Genomic DNA, 18,810 nt, shown 5'->3' with positions numbered 1-18,810 from the left:
AAATGCCATTTTGAGAAATGGGGCACACTAATAGACTGTAACGAGAGATTTGCCAAACAAAGCATCCCAGGGGCTTTGGTCTTGGTACCTAGTCTTGTGTTGGGGTGGGGGCTACGCTGTGTGCTCAGTCACACAAAGCTGATGGGCATATGCTGAACCAAAGAGCCTTTCAGGAGAGGATTCTGTGAGCTGGGTGCCCATTTAACTGGGAAGAAAATTTTTGTTGGTGGTGTTAAAGAAGATACAGAAGAATATAATCTGAGAGATGGTTTGATTAAAACCATAGACGTTATGGAAGGTTTAAGAAATTGAGGAATTTTTAAACTATTCAATATTTATGTAGTTCAGTTTTTCTACATTTTAGTACAGAAACTTTAACAAAATGCAGTTTTGAAGGTGTTTCTGTGTGCGTTAACAGGTAAAGAGGAGGATCATTGTTAATGACTATCTTGGGTGAATTTTGTTAACGTTTACTGTAAAGAAACACCTACTGACCTGCAATTTAAGGGGAATATATTCTCCCCATTTCCAAATCCATGATGAACGGGCACTGAATGAATAGATATTTATATGTTTGCAATGTATGTTTTAGATAATTAGGACTGGGTAACAAAGCTTAACATTTGTGGATTTAGTAGCATTAAGATAACCTTCATATGTTAAGAAAGAGTTGAATCCAACTATGGAATAAACTTCCAAGTTGTCTTATGTAAAAAAGACTTATAATGTCTCAATAAAAGAATACTAGGCAAATTTACTCTGGTTCCTGTTTCATGTCCAGACTTCTAATCCCTAGCTATGTGAATATGTATTACCACTTCCAGCTGTGGATGGCTTCCTCATTGCTAGAATGAAAGTGATTGTGAGGGCCCAATGAGAGGATGTAAGGGAAATGGTTTACATGTGCGGAGCATCACACAGGCACTTCTGTGCCTCACTTCCAAAGCAGATGACACCTGTTTCATAACCAGGGTTTCTCCATCTCACTTCAAAATTTCCTCATTATGACTGGTGGAAGGATTTAGGAAAAAGCTTTGAATTTTGTTTTGCTCACCTTATATTTAATGAGATCCTGGTGAAGGTGCATTGTTATCCTACTTTTGTATACTTATTTTGTGGAGAACAAAAAATGTACCCTTTATATCACTGTAGAAAAATTTAAAATTAGACCAACCAGTGAAAAATTCTGCAATGATACTATAACTTAGTTATTACATTATTATAATTTAGTGTATTGTTATGCTAGCTTTTTTCCTAATTAAAGATGCTGGGTGGATACCTCTTATTTATAAGGTAGGTTAATATTTAATATGTTTAGAGAAAATATCATAAGAATTCTTGGCATTGTCTAAGTATTATTTCAACATTCACATATTTATCATCATTTATATGACAATATCAGTATGATAATTATTAAAATTCATATAACTGGTTCTGGGTACAGTATTATGTTGAAGATTAATATTGTCTTTTGGGTCTCCTTCACTGTAATGAATGCTGAGGCTATAATATATATATTATTTTCATACTGCAAAGCCACTTACATTAAGGAACATTGTCAAAGTGAGTTTAAGAAAATCTCTGGGCATGTACGACACAAAGTGTCCTTCCTGGCTGCTGGGATTAGATGTAAAGATGGATCCCCCAATAGATGGCTCTTTACCTTAGTGGACCAGCAAAGTCGCGTCTGAGTCACTGTTTTAAGAATGACTAACAAACAAGGTTCTTCAGGACAGATGTTGTCCCAGGCATTGCCATTCTCTTATAGCGACAATGTCTTGGTGGTGCTGGATCCTTTACACTGAAATGCGAATTTAGCTAATAGCTCATGGTCGGAGTTTGGTCACTGATGCTGCAGGCCTGAGACCGACCCTTCCATGGGCAGCAGATCTGCTCCATGGCCGGAGAGGACACCTCAAGTCCTGCCTGTGTGTGGGGAGCTGAGCAAGTCAGTGACTGAAAGAAAAGAATTTGAGACTATGGGACTCTAGCGTTCCCCTCACAGTAGAAGAAAAATTAAAGTAGGCAAGATGTACAAGGAAAAGGAAAAACCAATGAAACAGCCCTTTTGTCAAACAAAACCCAACCAGTGTGAATAATTAAAGTTTCTATGATCCCAAATGTTTAATAAAGACACCTTGGGCAAATGTCTGCTTTTACAGGTGCCACAAACTGGGGTAAGCACATGGACAACACAGTGTATATTGATTCAAATGCACAGCAGTTGATATCTGAATGGGTAAAAACACACTATGAACTTGAAACACACCATTGAAAACTGCTTGTTAATGGTAGCAGGTGGGAATTCTTTCTCATCACCAACTCATTACTTGCTTCTTTAAGTTACCTTGGGAGTCAGCTTTACTTAGTCCTGCTTCATGAAACTGTGGCTGGGCAAACGTGAGACACAGAAGCCAGTGTTTGGACACCAATACATGTTGTCTCAGAAACACTTCGGCTCACTCATTTGCTTTCATTAAGACAGTGCTCCCGGTCTTATCTCCAACAGAAGCAAAGACAGGGAAGTTGAAATTGTCTGTAACTAGATGAGATGGATAGAGAGAACAAGACTTCTAGTGTCTGTTGTGCTGAGACTGACTCCACAGGGGAGGACGCTGTTGACTGGCAATCAGAAATCTCTAATTGTGGTTAGGAGGTTTCATTTTCAGATTCATACCAAGACTCTTAAATCAGTTTCCAAGTGGTCAGGAGACACTTGGGGAGGTTAGAAGGAAAGCAGTTGGACTCCCAGAAATTGCCTAACACTTTGAAAGACCCAACCTGCACGCACATCATGTGGTCCAAGCCAGCTGCAAACGATGTGTTCAACTTCTAAACAAGTAACAAGCTAAGGCAAGTGTTGCCCCAGAGAGTTAAAGCACAACAATTCCCCACCAGTGAACCCAGGATGCCAGGTGCCAGAGCAGCCTTGCACAGAGACCACCCAATGCTCATGTGATGATTCTTGGTAATGAAGACTTTGTTGGTTCAATAACCTGACGATGACAGGGATGATGATGATGATGATGATGATGATGATGATGATGATGATGTGTGTGGATTTTTAGTTAGGATGGGAAGTGGTGTGTGTGTGTGTGTTCTCGAGTGTGCATGCCTGTGCATGTGCATGCCTGTGTGTGTGTGTGTGTGTGTGTGTATGTGTGTGTGTGTGTGTATGTGTGTGTAAGGGATTATGATAGAAGGCGAACTGCAGAATAAGGCCCCAAGTTTGTAGCACTGGTAATGAGACTGTTGTGGACTGAAAGTCTGTTTCACTTCCCAGGTCATACGTCCAACCTACAGCTTCAGTGTGAACATGTTTGGAGATGAAGCCTGGGTATGAGGTGATTCAGCTAAGATGAGATTGTGAGGGTGGGGCCCTATCCTGGTGGGTTTTAATTGTCAATGTGGCACAACCAGCATTCACCCAGGAGGAAGGAGTCTCAGCTGAGGAGCTGTCTAGGTCAGACTGGCCTGTGGCTTTATCTGTGGGGAATTGTCCTCATTGTTGATTGATGTGAAGGTACAGTCCATTGTTGGCAGTGCTACACCAAGTCAGGTATTAGAAAGGGGAGGGAGAGAGAGAGACAGAGACAGAGACAGAGAGACAGAGAGAGAGACAGAGAGACAGAGTGACAGACAGACAGAGAGAGAAAGGGAGAGACAAACAGAGAGAGAGAGAGAGACAGACAGACAGACAGAGAGACAGACAGAGAGAGGCAGAGAGACAGAGAGACAGAGAGAGACAGAGAGAGGGACATGAACCAGTAAGCAGCATTTTTGGCTGTCTTGTTTCAGTTCCTGCCTGCATGTTCCTGTGTTGAGTTCCTTCCAGGACTTCTTAGGGATAGACTGTTTACTGAAAGTATAAGGTAAAATAAGCCCTCTTTCCCCCAAGTTGCCTTTGGTCATGGTGTTTATCACAGCAACAGAAAGCAAAGTAGACTAGCTGCCATGGAGGGAGAGTGACCTTGCCTGAGCTCTGTTCTGTTTCTCTCTGAGCCCTCTGGGGACACAGCGAAAATGCAGCTTTATGAGAACCAAGAGGAAAGCCTTTATCTGAACCACAGTGTGCTGTTGCCGTGATCTTGGACAATTACTATGTGATTGTAGAAATGTCTGCGTTGAACCCACAGGGCCTACAGCATTTTGGCACAACAGCTTGAACCAAGCAAGAAAAGTATGGATTCCTCCCCAGTAGAAATAGACAGAAGTAACTGAGTGGAACAGAGTTGTGGAGAGAAGGGGGTTGGCAGCGGGAAAATCAGTTAACTGAGTGTACTTTTGTATTTGTAACGTATACAATTACAAATCATGCAAATAGATTGGATATTTTATAGCTTTCCTAAAATGCTGGGTGATGTTAGTGAGCAAGTAATTGCTGAACAGATGTTAAGTAGCTGCTCATAACGACCCCCTTGGTTCTCCTACGAACATCAAATCAACGATGTGATGCAAAAGCCACAGAAGAAGATTCTTCAAGATTTCCAATTTAAGGCCTTTTGGAAAACATTAAAATGAGGATAAACCTGCAGCCTTTGTAATGTATTAATGAGAAGGTCTCTGAATGCCTTTTCAGTACAATAACATACAGTTTGTAAAAGGGCAGCAAAGAATTCGGGTCACATTTAGGACATATTAGGACACAGGATTGGGGAAAAGCACACTTTCCCTGGATTGTGAAAAGGGATTACATCATTTATCTGAAGGCCACATACACATAGCTCAGCAGCAATGTTTCGAGTGGCATCCTGTTATTGGGTGTGATCGGGTGTGATCGGGTGTGATCGGGTGTGCAGACGCATGCTCTGAGTTCCTGAGAAGACAGTGAGGTAGTCCTGCAATGGCTCAGGAAACGAAGAGGAAGCACTATGATTGCTAACACTCTGTTATTGATTTGAGATGGAAGTTCACGGCAGCCTTGGATCAGACGGCAGGAGGGTGTGGAGAAGGGGAGCTCTCCCAGAAACCATTCATCTGACAAACACTCAGGGCCACAGTGTAGCCCTGGGACATGTGTGGGAATGGAATCACCAGCTAGCTTTAGTTTGGTTTTGTGAATGGGATTTTCTGTACTTCTTTCTTAAAAACAAAACAAAAGAAAAGAAAACAACAACAACAAAGACCCCAAACTCAAACACTGTTTGCTCTTTCAGCTTTCATACTCTTAGAAATCTTGGATGTTCACCCAAGATTCATCGTATACCCACGTTCAGTTGTGTGCTTCGGATAAAGTCCAGGATTGGCAGGATTCGCTTCCCCACCGTCTCCATCAGCCTCACCGTGTCTTCTCTGGTCAGCAGAGAGAAGGGAGTTTTATGTTCTAGAAATTGGAACAATAAATTTTTATATTTTTTTTCAGAATTCCATTTCAGAATGCTTTCTTTAGTGAGCTATAAACAGATATTTCAATATTAACAGATAGGAAATCTTTAGTATGATCACTAGTTCTATCCCCAGCCCATATGTGTAACAATAAAAGCTCTATGAGGAGAAGGCAGAGGAGACATCACCCTTTAGAAACTGACATTTATTCCTTTTCTTGATTGAGAGATCTAAGAGACAACCTGTGACAATTCGCATATCTCAGCAGAATATGTTTGTCTTGGATTGTGAAAAAAATGTTGTCATAAACATGTCTGATTCTTGTCTTGCTCCACTCAGGTGTTATTCGAGTGTGCAGATGCCATTGACTTTGAACGTGGCTTGAGGCTGAGATAAGCCTCGGGGGGATACTGCACCAGGCAAAATTCCAGTTCTTAATTATGTGGTTACAGCCCAAGGAGCGGGCTCAACCTGGCCGTGAATTCAGTCTGTACGTCTAAGATTTCAATTCTGTGTAAACATTTTCTTGAAAATTTTAACCAGAATTATTTAACACCATCAAATTATGCGCTCTTCAGGAGATTTAAACTCTTGACTAATTGCATAAGGGAAGAGTAGAGCAGATGTTGATGCACCAGCAGATAGTCCAGGTGGCCTGGAATTGACATTGCTGTTTTTGATTTCATGTACTAGTCATGTTGACAAACTGTTCATATTTGCTATTTAAGGATAATAGATAATTTGCTATTTCTTTTTCCTATGTGTGTGTGATTTTTTTTAAATTCGTTTTTGTATGTGTGTGTGCATGCATACATGTGGAGGCCCCAGGTTGGTGGCAGGACTCATTCTCCATGCTCTTCCACCCTATTCATGGAGATAGGGTCTCTCCATCAAACCCAGAGTTTGCTGATATGGCTAGTTTAGGTAGTCAGCTTGCTCTGGTGGTCCCATCTCTGCCTTCCATGGCTACCACTACACTCAGCTCCCCCAGCATTTCTGTGGGAATTGAAACTTTGGTTCTCATGCCTGCAGGGCAAGTGCTTCAATTGTGAGTCCCTGAAAGCCTGTGTTCTTGGTGGCTGTGACAGGCAGTAGTGGTGGTGGTATCTGGAATGCTAGGAATCAGTTGGTAAGCTCCATGATTGTGTACAGTGTGTTCCTGGGGGGAAGTTCTCCTGAAATAAGAATTCCGTGTATTATTGATCATCCCACAAAGAAAATTAGAAAGATTAATGGTGAGTTGAAACCAAACATTTTTGGATATCCAGGCCCTGCTTTGAGCTTGGCACTGTGACACAGTCCCAGCTTTGTCCCAGTTTTCAAGTGGAGATACTTCAAAATGTAGTACAGTCAGGTTCCAATCACCTGTGAAAGTGGGCAGCTTCCTGCTTGACACCTTTTCCAAAAACTTCCCATCTTCTTTGTTTTTGAACCCAAGCGTCAACAGATACTGTTGAGGAGGAAAAGATGACCAGTCAGCTGTCTGAGGCAGTACATGGAGTCCTTGGGTGTCTGAAAATGGCAGAGAAAGCAGCAGGAGGTCTGGTTGTAGTTTTATCATTTTCAGGCCCCCCCCTCCAGTTTAGGAACTATATTTAGAAAAATGATAAATATAAACACTAAAGGCGCAAAGTAAAATTATGCGCATCAAAAGTACAAGTGGCTAATATGTGAAATTGTACTCCATTATTTGTAGTTTTCTTAGTGATATAAATACACACAAAACACCGTAATAAGCCATGAGCAGATTCCACGGCCATCTTTCCCCATTCATAGACATTCAGTACCAGCTCATAGGAAGGGTTATTGTTTTCTGTGTGCTTGATTTTGTATCCTAGCTGAAGACTAAGTAAATAATGTTACATAAAAGGAAAAAGAAAAATAACTGAGTGAGAATTAAAAGAAACAGTGCTGGGAAAACTGACTATTTACATGTACAAGAACAAAATTTGATTTATATCTCTCATGCTACACAAAACACAGTTCAAAATGCATCAAAATTTTAATGTAGGCTCGGAACTCTGAGACCGCAAGAAGAGAACAGGGAAAGCACATCAGATTAAACACAGGCCAGGATTTCCTGCAAGGAACTCCAGTAGCACAGGACATAACCTCCAAATCGACAAACGAGTCGGCACAAAATTAAAAGATTTCTGCAAAGCAAGTAAAACAATGGCCAGAGCGAAGAGCCAGCCCACAGGATGGGAAAGCTCTTTCCTGAGTCCGCATCAGACAGGGTTGATATGTAGGATATGTGAGGAGCTGCAAAAATTAAACACCAACTCCAGTCTCCAGTGTTCCTTCACCAGACTGTTCTCAAAAACGAAGGAATACACAAGGCCAACAATACTTGGGAAAATATGCACCATCCATAGCCATTGGAGGAATTCAAATTAAGACTGTTATGAGCACCTCCAGGCCAAGTCAATTTGAGTGGCCAGTACTGCCACCTGGGGCCATGGTGTCATCCAGACCAGGGCTGGTCTGCCCTGGGCCATGTCTGGGTCTGTGGCCCTGCAGCGACTGGGATCTTGGGTGGTGTCCATGGCTCCTGTTACCACGGAGGGCTCTGCAGATGCCCAGGGTCTGGACAGCCACCTGAGCTCATGTTTGTGCCCAAGGGCCATATTGCCACAGGTGCCCTACTGATCTGGGTGGCCTGTGCTGCCACTGGGGCCATGATGATGTCCAGGTCCCGAGCTGCTATCAAGGGCCATGACTGGGTCCATGGTTCTGCTGCAGCTGGGGTCTGTGATGATGTTCATGGCCTGTGCTAGCACAGGGACTCTTTGGAACCATGAGGTGCTGAGTCAGCCCCACCTTTCACTAGCCCTGCTCCCCTCCCCCTACGCCCCTGGATATTGCAGCAAGGGAGCTAGTCCCACCCCTCAGGGGAGAGCTGTCCACTCGCACCCCCCTCCTGGCCACAGGCATGCACCCCATCTGGGCAGCACACTAGAGCTGACCCTATTGTTGAGGATGCAGGTGAGCCGGCCCTGAAGGTGTGAGAGCAACAGAGCTGACCCCACTCCCCTTGACTGCCCTGCGGTGGCAGGGGTGAGGGAAAGATGAGTTGGCCCACCCCAACATCCACCACATCTATGAACTGTTGGAGCATGTGAAGGGGATGAACAGAAGGATCTCCATGACACAGGAGAACAACAGACTATCCAAGAGGAGCCCCAGTGAGAGTCCGTTATTGGTGGTGTAGCAGAAGCCAGAGGCCTCGAGGCAATGGACACTGGCAAGTGAAGATGAATGGAACCAACTGTGAACTGTGTGACCCAGCAGGCCACAGGACAGCTTCCACGACAAGGGTCTTCTCCTTCTTTTGCTATTGTTTTGTTTCTTTGTCTTCTTTTCTTTCTTTTTTTAAAATTTGGTTTTGTTTTGGGGGTGGGTTGCAAGGGTAGGGGGCAGATGTGAGGGGATGGGGAGATATGTGGGATTGGAATGCATGATATGAAATCCACAAAGAATCATGAAAATTTAAAAAAAAAAACTGTTTTGAGACTCTATCTTAACCCAGTCATAATGGCCACCACTAAGAAAGCAGCAGCGAGGGCCGGGCGGTGGTGGCGCACGCCTTTAATCCCAGCACTCGGGAGGCAGAGGCAGGCGGATCTCTGTGAGTTCGAGGCCAGCCTGGACTACCAAGTGAGTTCCAGGAAAGGCGCAAAGCTACACAAGAAACCCTGTCTCGAAAAACCAAAAAAAAAAAAAAAAAAAAAAAGAAAGAAAGAAAAAAGAAAGCAGCAGCGAGCGGGGGCGGTGGTGCCCCACGCCTTTAATCCCAGCACTCAGGAGGCAGAGGCAGGAGGATCTCTGTGAGTTCCAGGCCAGCCTGGTGTATAAAGCGAGTGCCAGGACAGTTAGGGCTGCACAGAGAAACCCTGTCTTGAAAAACAAAAACAAACCGACCCCCCAAAAAAAAGAAAGAAAGAAAAGAAAACAGTAGCAAGAAATGCTGTTGAGGACATGGCACAAAAGAGGGCCCTTATTCTCTGCCAGGAAGATATAAACTGGCACAATCACTCCGGAAACGGCATGGGGATTTCTAAAAAGCTAAAACCAAAACAAAACAAAAAAACCAAAAAAATAAACCAGGTCTACCATGTGACCTAGCAATATCATTCTTGGGTGTATACTCAAAGGACTCTAAAATCAACATACCACAAAGATAGTCATAAATCCATGTTTACTGCTACATTATTTATGATAGCTAAGAAATGGAACCAACTAGGAAGTCTGTCAACAGGTGAATTGATAAAGGAAATGTGGTATGTATACACAATGAAATTTTATTCATCCATAAGGAAAAATGAAATCATTATGGTAGGTAAAGTAAGCCATACTATGAAAATGTTATGCTTCATGTTTTCTCCCAGATGTAGAACCAAGATTTATGTGTGTGTGTGTGTGTGTGTGTGTGTGTGTGTGTAGATCACAAGCCTAGAAAGAGGCCCATGGAAAGTAAAGAAGAGATCTTAAGTTGGGGGAAGACAGGATGATGGAGTACATCTGACATAAAATTAGAAGGTGATCTGTTAGTGAGGAGGAAGGGGTCTAGCAAGCTGGGTACCTGGACAAGAGAGGGTAGAGTAAGAGTGGAAACAAATGAGAACAAGGTATAAACTTGGGGGAGGGAGCAGAGGGGAGGATGGGAGAGAATACATGGGGAGGGATAAATAAAATAGGAACCAAAAACAAAAAAGAAGGTATATGTGAAAACACCACAATGAAACACATTACTTCATATGCTAACTTAAAACACAGTTACATGGGGAAAAACCTGGAATGATCATGGCACTGACGGTAGTAATTGGACTTGTGTCGGGAGCGCAGCTCTAAAAATCGAACCCGGTTCCTCGCATCTGTAAGAGCTGCCACTGGCTCGGGACCACTTTCTTCCTGGCAGAGCTTTAAGTGTTTTGTGCACTGTCTTTACGATTGATGTCGGCACTTCCACCAAGGAATTAGGAAAGTGGAAGGACCTGTCCCGGAGCTACCTGCCCAATGAGAGCCTCCTGGAAGTGGCAGCAAGGACCGATGCCCACAGCCTGCCCACCACAGAGGGTCTGCCCACCGCGCTGTTAGGGATTGGGTGGTTCTGTGCTACTTTAGGGGAAGGAAGGTCATCCTTTGTGCCTTGAAGACCAGATTTGCCCCACCCATCTTTACTTTGAGCAGCAAACCTTTGCTCTACTGTAAAAAAACTTCTCAATTAGTGATGGATGAACGCAAGGCCGCAGAAGCTCAGTGCTGGGTCCTGTTGGAAAGAGAAATGGCACCAGTCTCTAATATCTTGGAATTATAATTTTGTTTTTAACATAGAATAAAATGGCCCAATTCTAGCCTTCACTCTTCACTGGTAACGTTTCTTTGAAAAACAATAGGCATGGAACATCCTAGTTGGATTTGTAAAACCGTGCCGGTCCTTTTGCTCATGTTCAGCTAGAAGGTGCCTGAGAAGCTGCTTGTTTGTTTATCTAGGCAGGGGCTCCTCCCACACGGTCCACACTGACTTGGAACTCATGATCCCCCTGCCTGAGCTCCTGTACCACTGGGATTACGAATGCCCCATCATGCTGGGTTCTGATGCCTGAAGCTTTGGAAACTTGAACGTGGATCATACTCTCCCACCCCTGGGGCCTCTTCTATGTTTCACACGTGGCAGCTGCCCAGAGCCTCTCTGTGGAGTCCCCATTTTCCAGATTAGAGTGTGTGAAAACTGCAGTTAAGTTATCGGCAATCTATTTAACATGTGTGTTAAATAGTTTAATATACTCTGTTTCTTCCATGAACTAACTATCACAAAACTCAAACCCAGAACAAAGACATGCTGTACATGTTTTAGTCTTTCTTGGGTGGTTGGGAACTTCATGAGGACTGACATTTACCTGGTATTTCTGTGTCACACACTTTATTAAGATCCTCTTTTTGCTCAACACACATGGCAGATAAGGTACGTCTTTCGGCTAACCTTACAGATTATGAAACTGGATCTTCAAGAGATTACAAAGGAGGGCTGGGGAGATGGCTCAGTTTACCAGTAAGGTAAGGTGTTTGCCACGTAAGCAGGAGGACCAGAATTCAAGCCAAGTGCATTAGCATGTGCCTGTGGCTCCAGTGCTGGGCAGACAGACATGCCTTTAGTCCTGCCGGCCAGCCGTCTAATCGAATCGGTTAGCTGCGGGTTCAGTGAGAGCCTAAGGTGCGGAGTTATTTAGGAAGACATCTGATGTCACTGTCTGGCCTCTACCCACAAGTGCACGTCTGCCATCCCCAAACAGGTGCACGTACAAATAAACATCAGTCTCTGAAATGCTCATGGCAGAGAGTCACAGACAGCTCTGGTGACAGTGCTGGGAACTGGATTTTGTGCAGAGGAAGTGGAATACTTTGACATTTGGTGTTTTGGTTGTGCCATTGGTAAAACAGAGCAGACCCAGATAATGGAGTTGTGGAGGGGTTGGCTTGCCTGGAATATTTGTTGAATGAAGAGGAGACCAGTGTTACTATGGGAAGTGATTAAACAGACTAGAAAAATTAATCTTAGCCCCAGAGCCAACAAAATGTAAGTGTATTTTGACTCTTCTTGGTCTTAGATATATCCCTTCCAATGTGAATTTGATTAATTATTAGCTTCCAGGTAAAGTTTGGAATGTGATAGACCGTTAGCACATGTTAACTTTAGAAAGGAATGCAAACGATTGTTTTTGGTTTTTTTTTTTTTTTTTTTCCATTTACATGCAGAGTAATTGCAGACTGTGAACATCTAGTTTGGCAGGTAATCTATGACCCTACATAACAACATACTTCCCAAATGCAAAGCTCATATAACTTAATTTGAGTGGAATTGTCCTCAACTTTGTGCTTAAACATGTGTCTGAAAGTCTAGTGCTTCTGGTGGGTAAGAAAGTTAACCAGGTTATATTGTCCTCTGGTAGAACTGATTTTAAGAAATGCTCCTTTGGCTCCTGTTGTGACAGGAAGACTGGGAGAAGATAGGTCCTTTTCGTCCATCCCTTTATAGTTTATCACCATTGGAGAAGAAATGTAAAAGTCTATAATAGAATTTATTATTAAAATTCGGCTTGCCGCACAGCTGTAAGTTTTTACTATAGGAAAGTAGATTCTTACAAAATACTATCAAAGAGAGACCATGAAGATTACATTTCTTGAAAAATCATATTTTTCAATTTTTTTTCTCCTACCAGATGAAAGATAGCTAATGCTTAGCAAAAGAGGTTTAGATAGCTGTTTGTTAATCAGAAATACAGTGTATGGGGGAAGACTAGCATTGTCCAATCAGCTGTTGAGGTTACTGAAGCTCTTGATCTCTCCATTTCTGCTAGTTCCTTTTTAAAATCATGTTTCTGGTGTTTTTTGTCTGTCAGTCTGTCTCTCTCTCCTGTTTTTATACACTGTGTTGGTTAGTCTAGAATCACCTGGGGGACAGGTGGGCCTCTATGTATGTCTGTGGAGGATTCTCTTGTGTTATTTGAGGTGGGATGGCCTGCCTGCTGTGGGGGTCATCTTTTTCTGACTGGGATCCTGGCCTGTGTAAGTGGGTAAAGGCAGCTAAATACCTTCATCATCCTCTGCTTCCTGATTGTGGATGTCATGTGAGCAGCTGCGTCAAGCTCCTGCCACCCTGACTTCATGTTCTGGATGGACTGTATCCTTGAGCTGTGAGCTAGAATACACCCTTTCTTCTTAAATTGCTTTCTCAGGGTATTTTACACAGTGACAGGAAAAGAAACCAAGTGTGTGGTTAGTTTTTTCTTGACTTGGCATAAGCTAGAGAGTCATCTGAGAAGAGGGAACCTCAACTGAGAAAACGCCTCCATCAGATTGGCCTGTAAACAATCTTCAGGTCATTTTCTTGACTGATTACTGATATGGGAGGGCCTGGTGCATTGTGGGCGGTGCCACCCCTAGCCAGGTGGTCCTGAGCTGTGGAAGAAAGCAGGCTGAGTAGGTCATGGAGCTCAAGCTAGAAAGCAGTGTTCCCTTATGATCTCTGCTTCTTCCACTTCCAGCCTTGAGTTCCTGTCTCAGTTTCCCTTGATGATGGATGGTCACTGTCAGCCACATCAGCCTCTTTCTTCCTTAGGCTGCTTTTGGTCCTGGTGCTTATCACAGAGTAGAAACCGAATTAGGAGCCTAAAGCACAAATGCCGAGTCTCTCCAGTGATGCCCACAGCTTCCTGTGTTTGGCTCAGTGACATGCTCGTCATATGCACACCCTTGGGGGGACTTCTCTAGTCTTGTGGACTTTCCTATCCACTCTAACTAAAACACAGATGGTGAGTATTCCAGTCTCATCTTAAAAATTTCACCAAATTTTAACACATATTGCCCAGTGCCTGCTGGGACATTGCTGTCTACTCATCATTACAAAATTCACCTCTAATGGAGCAATTTTGTTTGTTGTGGAATATTAGTTGAAGATGTGTTACATTTGTTTATGCTGTGGAACATTTGTTTAATGATGTAAAGATGTATTGCATTCTTTTATGTTATGTTTGTTTAACTCTGTGAAGCTGTGTTAGTTTGCCTGTCTAAAACATCTGATTGGTCTAATAAAGAGCTGAACAGCCAATAGTGAGCCAGGAGAAAGGATAGGTGGGGCTGGCAGGCAGAGAGGATAAATAGGAGGATAGATCTAGGATGAGTAAGGGCAAGAGAAAGGAGAAAGAGAGGAGGACGTCAAGGGCCAGCCGCCCAGCTACACAGCCAGCCACAGAGTAAGAAATAAAGGAAGGTATATAGGATAGAGAAACATAAAAGCCCAGAGGCAAAAGGTAGGCAGCATAATTTAAGAAAAGCTGGGTAGAGATGAGCTAAGTTAAGGCTGGCCATTCATAGGTAAGAATAAGCCTCTGTGTGATTTATTTGGGAGCTGGGGGGCAGGCCCCCAAAGAGTAAAAAGAGTAAAACAACCAACTACATTTGTTCCCAGAGCTGACTTCTTTCTCTTCACAGTTTCCCTTGCCCCGACGCTTGCCCAAGTTATGAGGATAACTAGTGTGCAACTATTTGTTTTTCTCTGACTCAAACTTCAAGGCCATTGTTGACTGGCATTTCCTTGACTCTTTGAAACTTACGGCATCTCAAATACTAATAGTGCTGGTTATATGCCACCTCAGCCTCCTTCCATGCCTTACAGTCATCCTCTTGCTCAGATTTTTCATCACACAAAATCTCCGTCACAGAGATGGTCTCCCAGAAAGCATCATCACTAGCAGTACCATTGGTTGCATGTTGATGCAGCTCCGCCCACCACCCCTGTCACTGTCCTTTTTTCCCTCAGGAGCTTCAGTGGTTCTTTCCCAGGTAATCAAGACTCCCAGGTAAGTTACCATCATTGCCCTCTCATAAATGATGAAAAGGTTTCTACTCCAAAAGACATAGATAAGCTGGGTATGGTGGTGCTTGCCTGGAGCCGCCCATACTCTGGAGACAGGTGTAGGTGGAGTGCAAGTTTAAGGGCTGCATAGCAAGCCCCAGTCTCCACCAACTGCAGGCAAGCACCACACCAGCATGTAACATTCCATAATGTCTTTCTTGGTTTTATGTTTTTATTTTGGTATAACTCTGCCATCACTTCGGCAGATTTCTCTGCATTGCACCAGCTTGTGTCTATCCTGCTTCTGGACTTCTGCTTGTGTCCCCAAGAGCACACAATCATTCTCTCATTTCTCCTTTCCTCATTTGGGTCTAACTCACCTCACCTTGTCTGGAAGGCTTTCCTGACTCTGTCAGTTTTCCCTTTCAAACTCGCTTTATTCCAGCCACTGTTACTTCCCAAGGACACCTCTTAACTCACCAACAGATTTTCATGCCACTTAAGCTCACATTTTCAGGTCATATTCTTACCACAAGGGAACTGGCGGGGGCTCAATCAATTCTTCCACTGAATCTAGAAACACATTTCTTTTCAAGTTCCAAATTTTGAATGATGCAAATGAGAACAAACGTCTGCTGCTTCTGAGATATGGCTTATGTTCTGTCACTAACTGTAGGGAAGAGTCATACTGATTTTAACTCAAGCTCAAATGGGTCATGGTTTATCTCACAAAGGGCTACTCAGCGCTAAGATGCTGGGATGAGCATAGCACCTCTGACTGGACTGCTAGCTTCACAGTTAGACTGTATTAATTACTTTTCTGTTGCTGTGACAGAATACCCTGACAATGGGTTTATTTCGGCTTACAGTTCTAGAAGGAGACAGTCCATCATGAAGGGAAATCCTGGCAGCAGAAACGTGACTCCAGCCTGGCAGTCAGGAAGCCATGTGATGGAAAAGGCTGGGGAGAACAAGGCTGTGGGATGGCAGAGCCTGCTCCAGTGACACACTTCCTCCTGCAACATTCCATCTCTTCAGGGTCTCACAACCTCCCCAAACAGCACCACGTCCTGGGGACCAGGTGCTCAGACCCGTGAGCCTGTGGGACAGTTCTCATTCAAACCCCACTCAGGCTGAACACGGGACACTGCCGGTCCTTTAGAGAATTTTCAAACATTATGGGTGTATGGTCACAGAAGACTGTGCTATAAGAAATCCCAGCAGCACAGAAAAGCATCAGCAGAAACATGAAATATCGACTGTGGCCTAACAGACTCATCTATATGTCAGGGAGAGCTGTGTTTGTTATAAAGTTGAACATCTGTAAAATGAAATTTGAACTCTCCGGCAGTAAAGTATGAACTATAAGTACCATTATCATCAGTTGGACACCTAATCATAACTATGGCTGACAGGCCATGAATGAACCTTTCAAAGAATTTTTTTCTTTAAAAAAATTACATTTATTTATCTATTTATGTACACGCATGCTGTGTGTGTGCGCGTGTGTGCGTGCGCGCGCGCACACACACACACACACACACACACACACACACACACACACAGTGCAACTTGGAGGCATTAGTTTTCTTGGTGGCAAGTACCTTTACCTGCTGAGCCATCCCACTGTTTAAAAGCACTAATAATAGAAACAAAAGTCAGAGGGATCTAAAGTCCCCTCGAGGGACATGCAGATCTACCTGCATCCCATCATCCCTTTTTCTAGTCCCACCTCCTACTTTCTGGAGTCTGTCATCTCCCTGCCCTTTGTCCGTAACAAAATGTTCTGACATTTTGAGTTAGAGCAAAATCTCATTTCTAAAGGTCCCAATTGTTCAGCGAGGGATGGGACTGTGTGAGTTTTATGTGACTTCTCTTTACTGATCAGTTTCAGAGTTTAGCTCCTGCTGTGCTTCTGAATGCCGACACTCCGTCATTACCTCTTTCTTAGTCATTTCTGAGTTTTATCTTGTACTCTTTTTAATGCCAATCCTCTGTCTTGGAACTTTTCCACAAACTCACATCAGCAAGAAAGTAGCAAAAGGCAGCAACTTTTCAGCTAAGTTGTCCTCATTGCCTTCCCTCATAAATAATACAAAGTTTTCTACGTTTCAAGACACCAATGAGCTGAGTGTGCCTGCCTGGAGCCCCACACTCTGGAGGCTACGCTGTGAGATTGCACATTTGAGGCAGGGCTGGGTTATACAGTGAGAACCGATCTCCCCAAACCCCAAACAAGCAAAGACCCCACCACTTAAAACTTAAGACAGTGTGCTTTGAGTTTTGCATTTGATGTGTGAGCCAGCAATATGAATAATGGATTGTTGCATAATAAATTGTATTTTCCCTTGGGCCATTATAATTACAGAGTTACACATGCAAGAGGGAAAAATTGGCTTCCATTCCCAAGAATCCTCATTTTCACTTCAGGCTGTTGGTCTACTTCTCTGAGACCAATTTGGTGTATTTAAGTTTCCTTTCATAGCCTGTATAAAATTTAGAAAGATAAGTAACCCCACAGGAATTTTATATACATTTCATTTCTATTTTGCTTAGAATCCTTGTTGGTTGCAACATTTTCTTTAGTCAGCTGTATTGGGTCTTTGGGACTCATTACACTGAAGTTACTGAAATCCACTTGAAGTAGGTCTCAGGCAATGCGAGAGTTAAAGACACAGCTACTCCCTTTACTGTTCACTAGAACACTGTGGGTGCATCAGCAGCATGCCAACTGCGCTGTGTAAGGGTTGGTATGGCTGGCCATTGCTTGAGTACCCCTCCCTCCCTCCCTCCCTCCCTCCCTCCCTCCCTCCCTCCCTTCCTCCCTCTCTCCTTCCCTCTCTCCCTCTCCTTTGTTGTTCCTCCCTCCCTCCCTCCCTCCCTCCCTCCCTTCCCTCCTTCCTACCCCCTCCTCTTCCTTTTTCTTTAAAAGACAAAAATGATGGCAACACGGTCAATGTTCAAGCTCTGTACTGCCTCCTGAAGCCATGCCGATGCCTGTGGGCTGTGCTCCTGCAGAAGGCCATGTCCATGTTACCACTGAAGGTCACGTGGATGTCTATGGTCTGTGCTGCCATCTGAAACCATGCTGATGTCCATGGGCAGGGTTGACATTGGGACCTACTGGTGTTCACGGCCTGTGCTGCCGCTGAGGGTCATACTGGTAACTGAGGCTCATGCTGTGGCAGAGATCTGTACTGTCACCAGAGACCATGCTGAAGTCTGTGACGTGAGCTAATGCCAATGGCCATGTGGACTTCTGTGGTCTGCGCTCTTGCCAGCAACCATGTGGAAGTTCATGATCCATGTTCTCACTGACTGTAAAGGACAAGGAAGCTTCTCCTGCAGTGGTATCGATGACAGCAGACTCCCAGTTGAGAGTGAGAGACACAGAAGGTTCCTGTGACAACCTCTACCGACTACCCCATACTCCTCTTCCCCCACAAAAAAGAAGAAACAGCCTCAACAGGAAGCCATTGAAAAGAACTCATAAAAATTATGGTAAGGATACTGAAGTATAGCTCTCCACAACTGATGGGTTCTGGTAGGGTACAGGTGGGGAAGGACTCAGTTTTCTTTAAGGGGTTGGCCACTGGGAGTGTGACCATGCTCCAGTGAGTATAGGGTCAACACAAATTGGACTTTTTTGGGGGGGTCACAAGGCTGAGGGGTGGACCTGGGAGGACTGGGGGGTGAGTATTATTGGGGTACTTTATATGAAATTCCTGAATAATCAAAAATACTATGTTAGAAACAAAACAAAAACAAAACATTTGAAAAACTTTCTCAGTCTCTCTCCTACTCTGAAGTGAGCCCTGGGGCTGGAGTGGCTGAGCAGTTAGGAGCACTTGCTTCTCTTGCAGAGGACCAGAGCTTGGTTCTCAGCACACATATTAGATAGCTCACAACTGCTTGTACCTCCAGTTTCAATGTATATGAATCCTCTTCTGGGTACCTGCATGCAAGCATACACACACACACACACACACACACACACACACACACACACACACACAAATAAATAAATAAAAATATTAAAAAAATTTTTTTGAGACAGGTCTCATCATGTAGCCTCAGCTAGGCTGAAACTCACTATGTGGACCAGACTGACCCCTACATCATAGGATCCA

At 43.8% G+C, this 18,810-nt stretch overlaps 1 protein-coding gene across 1 annotated transcript in view; it reads right to left on the bottom strand.

The window, feature by feature from the left end:
* The window catches only part of Spata16 (spermatogenesis associated 16), a 236,033-nt gene that overhangs the window by 38,938 nt on the left and 178,285 nt on the right, over positions 1-18,810 (bottom strand). The window contains exons 6-7 of the mRNA XM_052731771.1: positions 6,691-6,837; positions 5,211-5,323 (exon numbers count right to left, since the gene is read on the bottom strand). Of these exons, the coding sequence (XP_052587731.1) occupies positions 5,211-5,323; positions 6,691-6,837 (260 nt within the window). The remainder of the gene's footprint in view (positions 1-5,210; positions 5,324-6,690; positions 6,838-18,810) is intronic.

The sequence above is a fragment of the Peromyscus californicus genome, unplaced genomic scaffold, assembly GCF_007827085.1.
Source record: "Peromyscus californicus insignis strain IS unplaced genomic scaffold, ASM782708v3 Scaffold_9__1_contigs__length_137607984, whole genome shotgun sequence".
NCBI classification, from domain to species: Eukaryota; Metazoa; Chordata; class Mammalia; order Rodentia; family Cricetidae; genus Peromyscus; species Peromyscus californicus.
The sequence above is the reverse complement of the archived record's forward strand: the minus strand, read 5'-3'. Positions and strand labels throughout refer to the sequence as shown.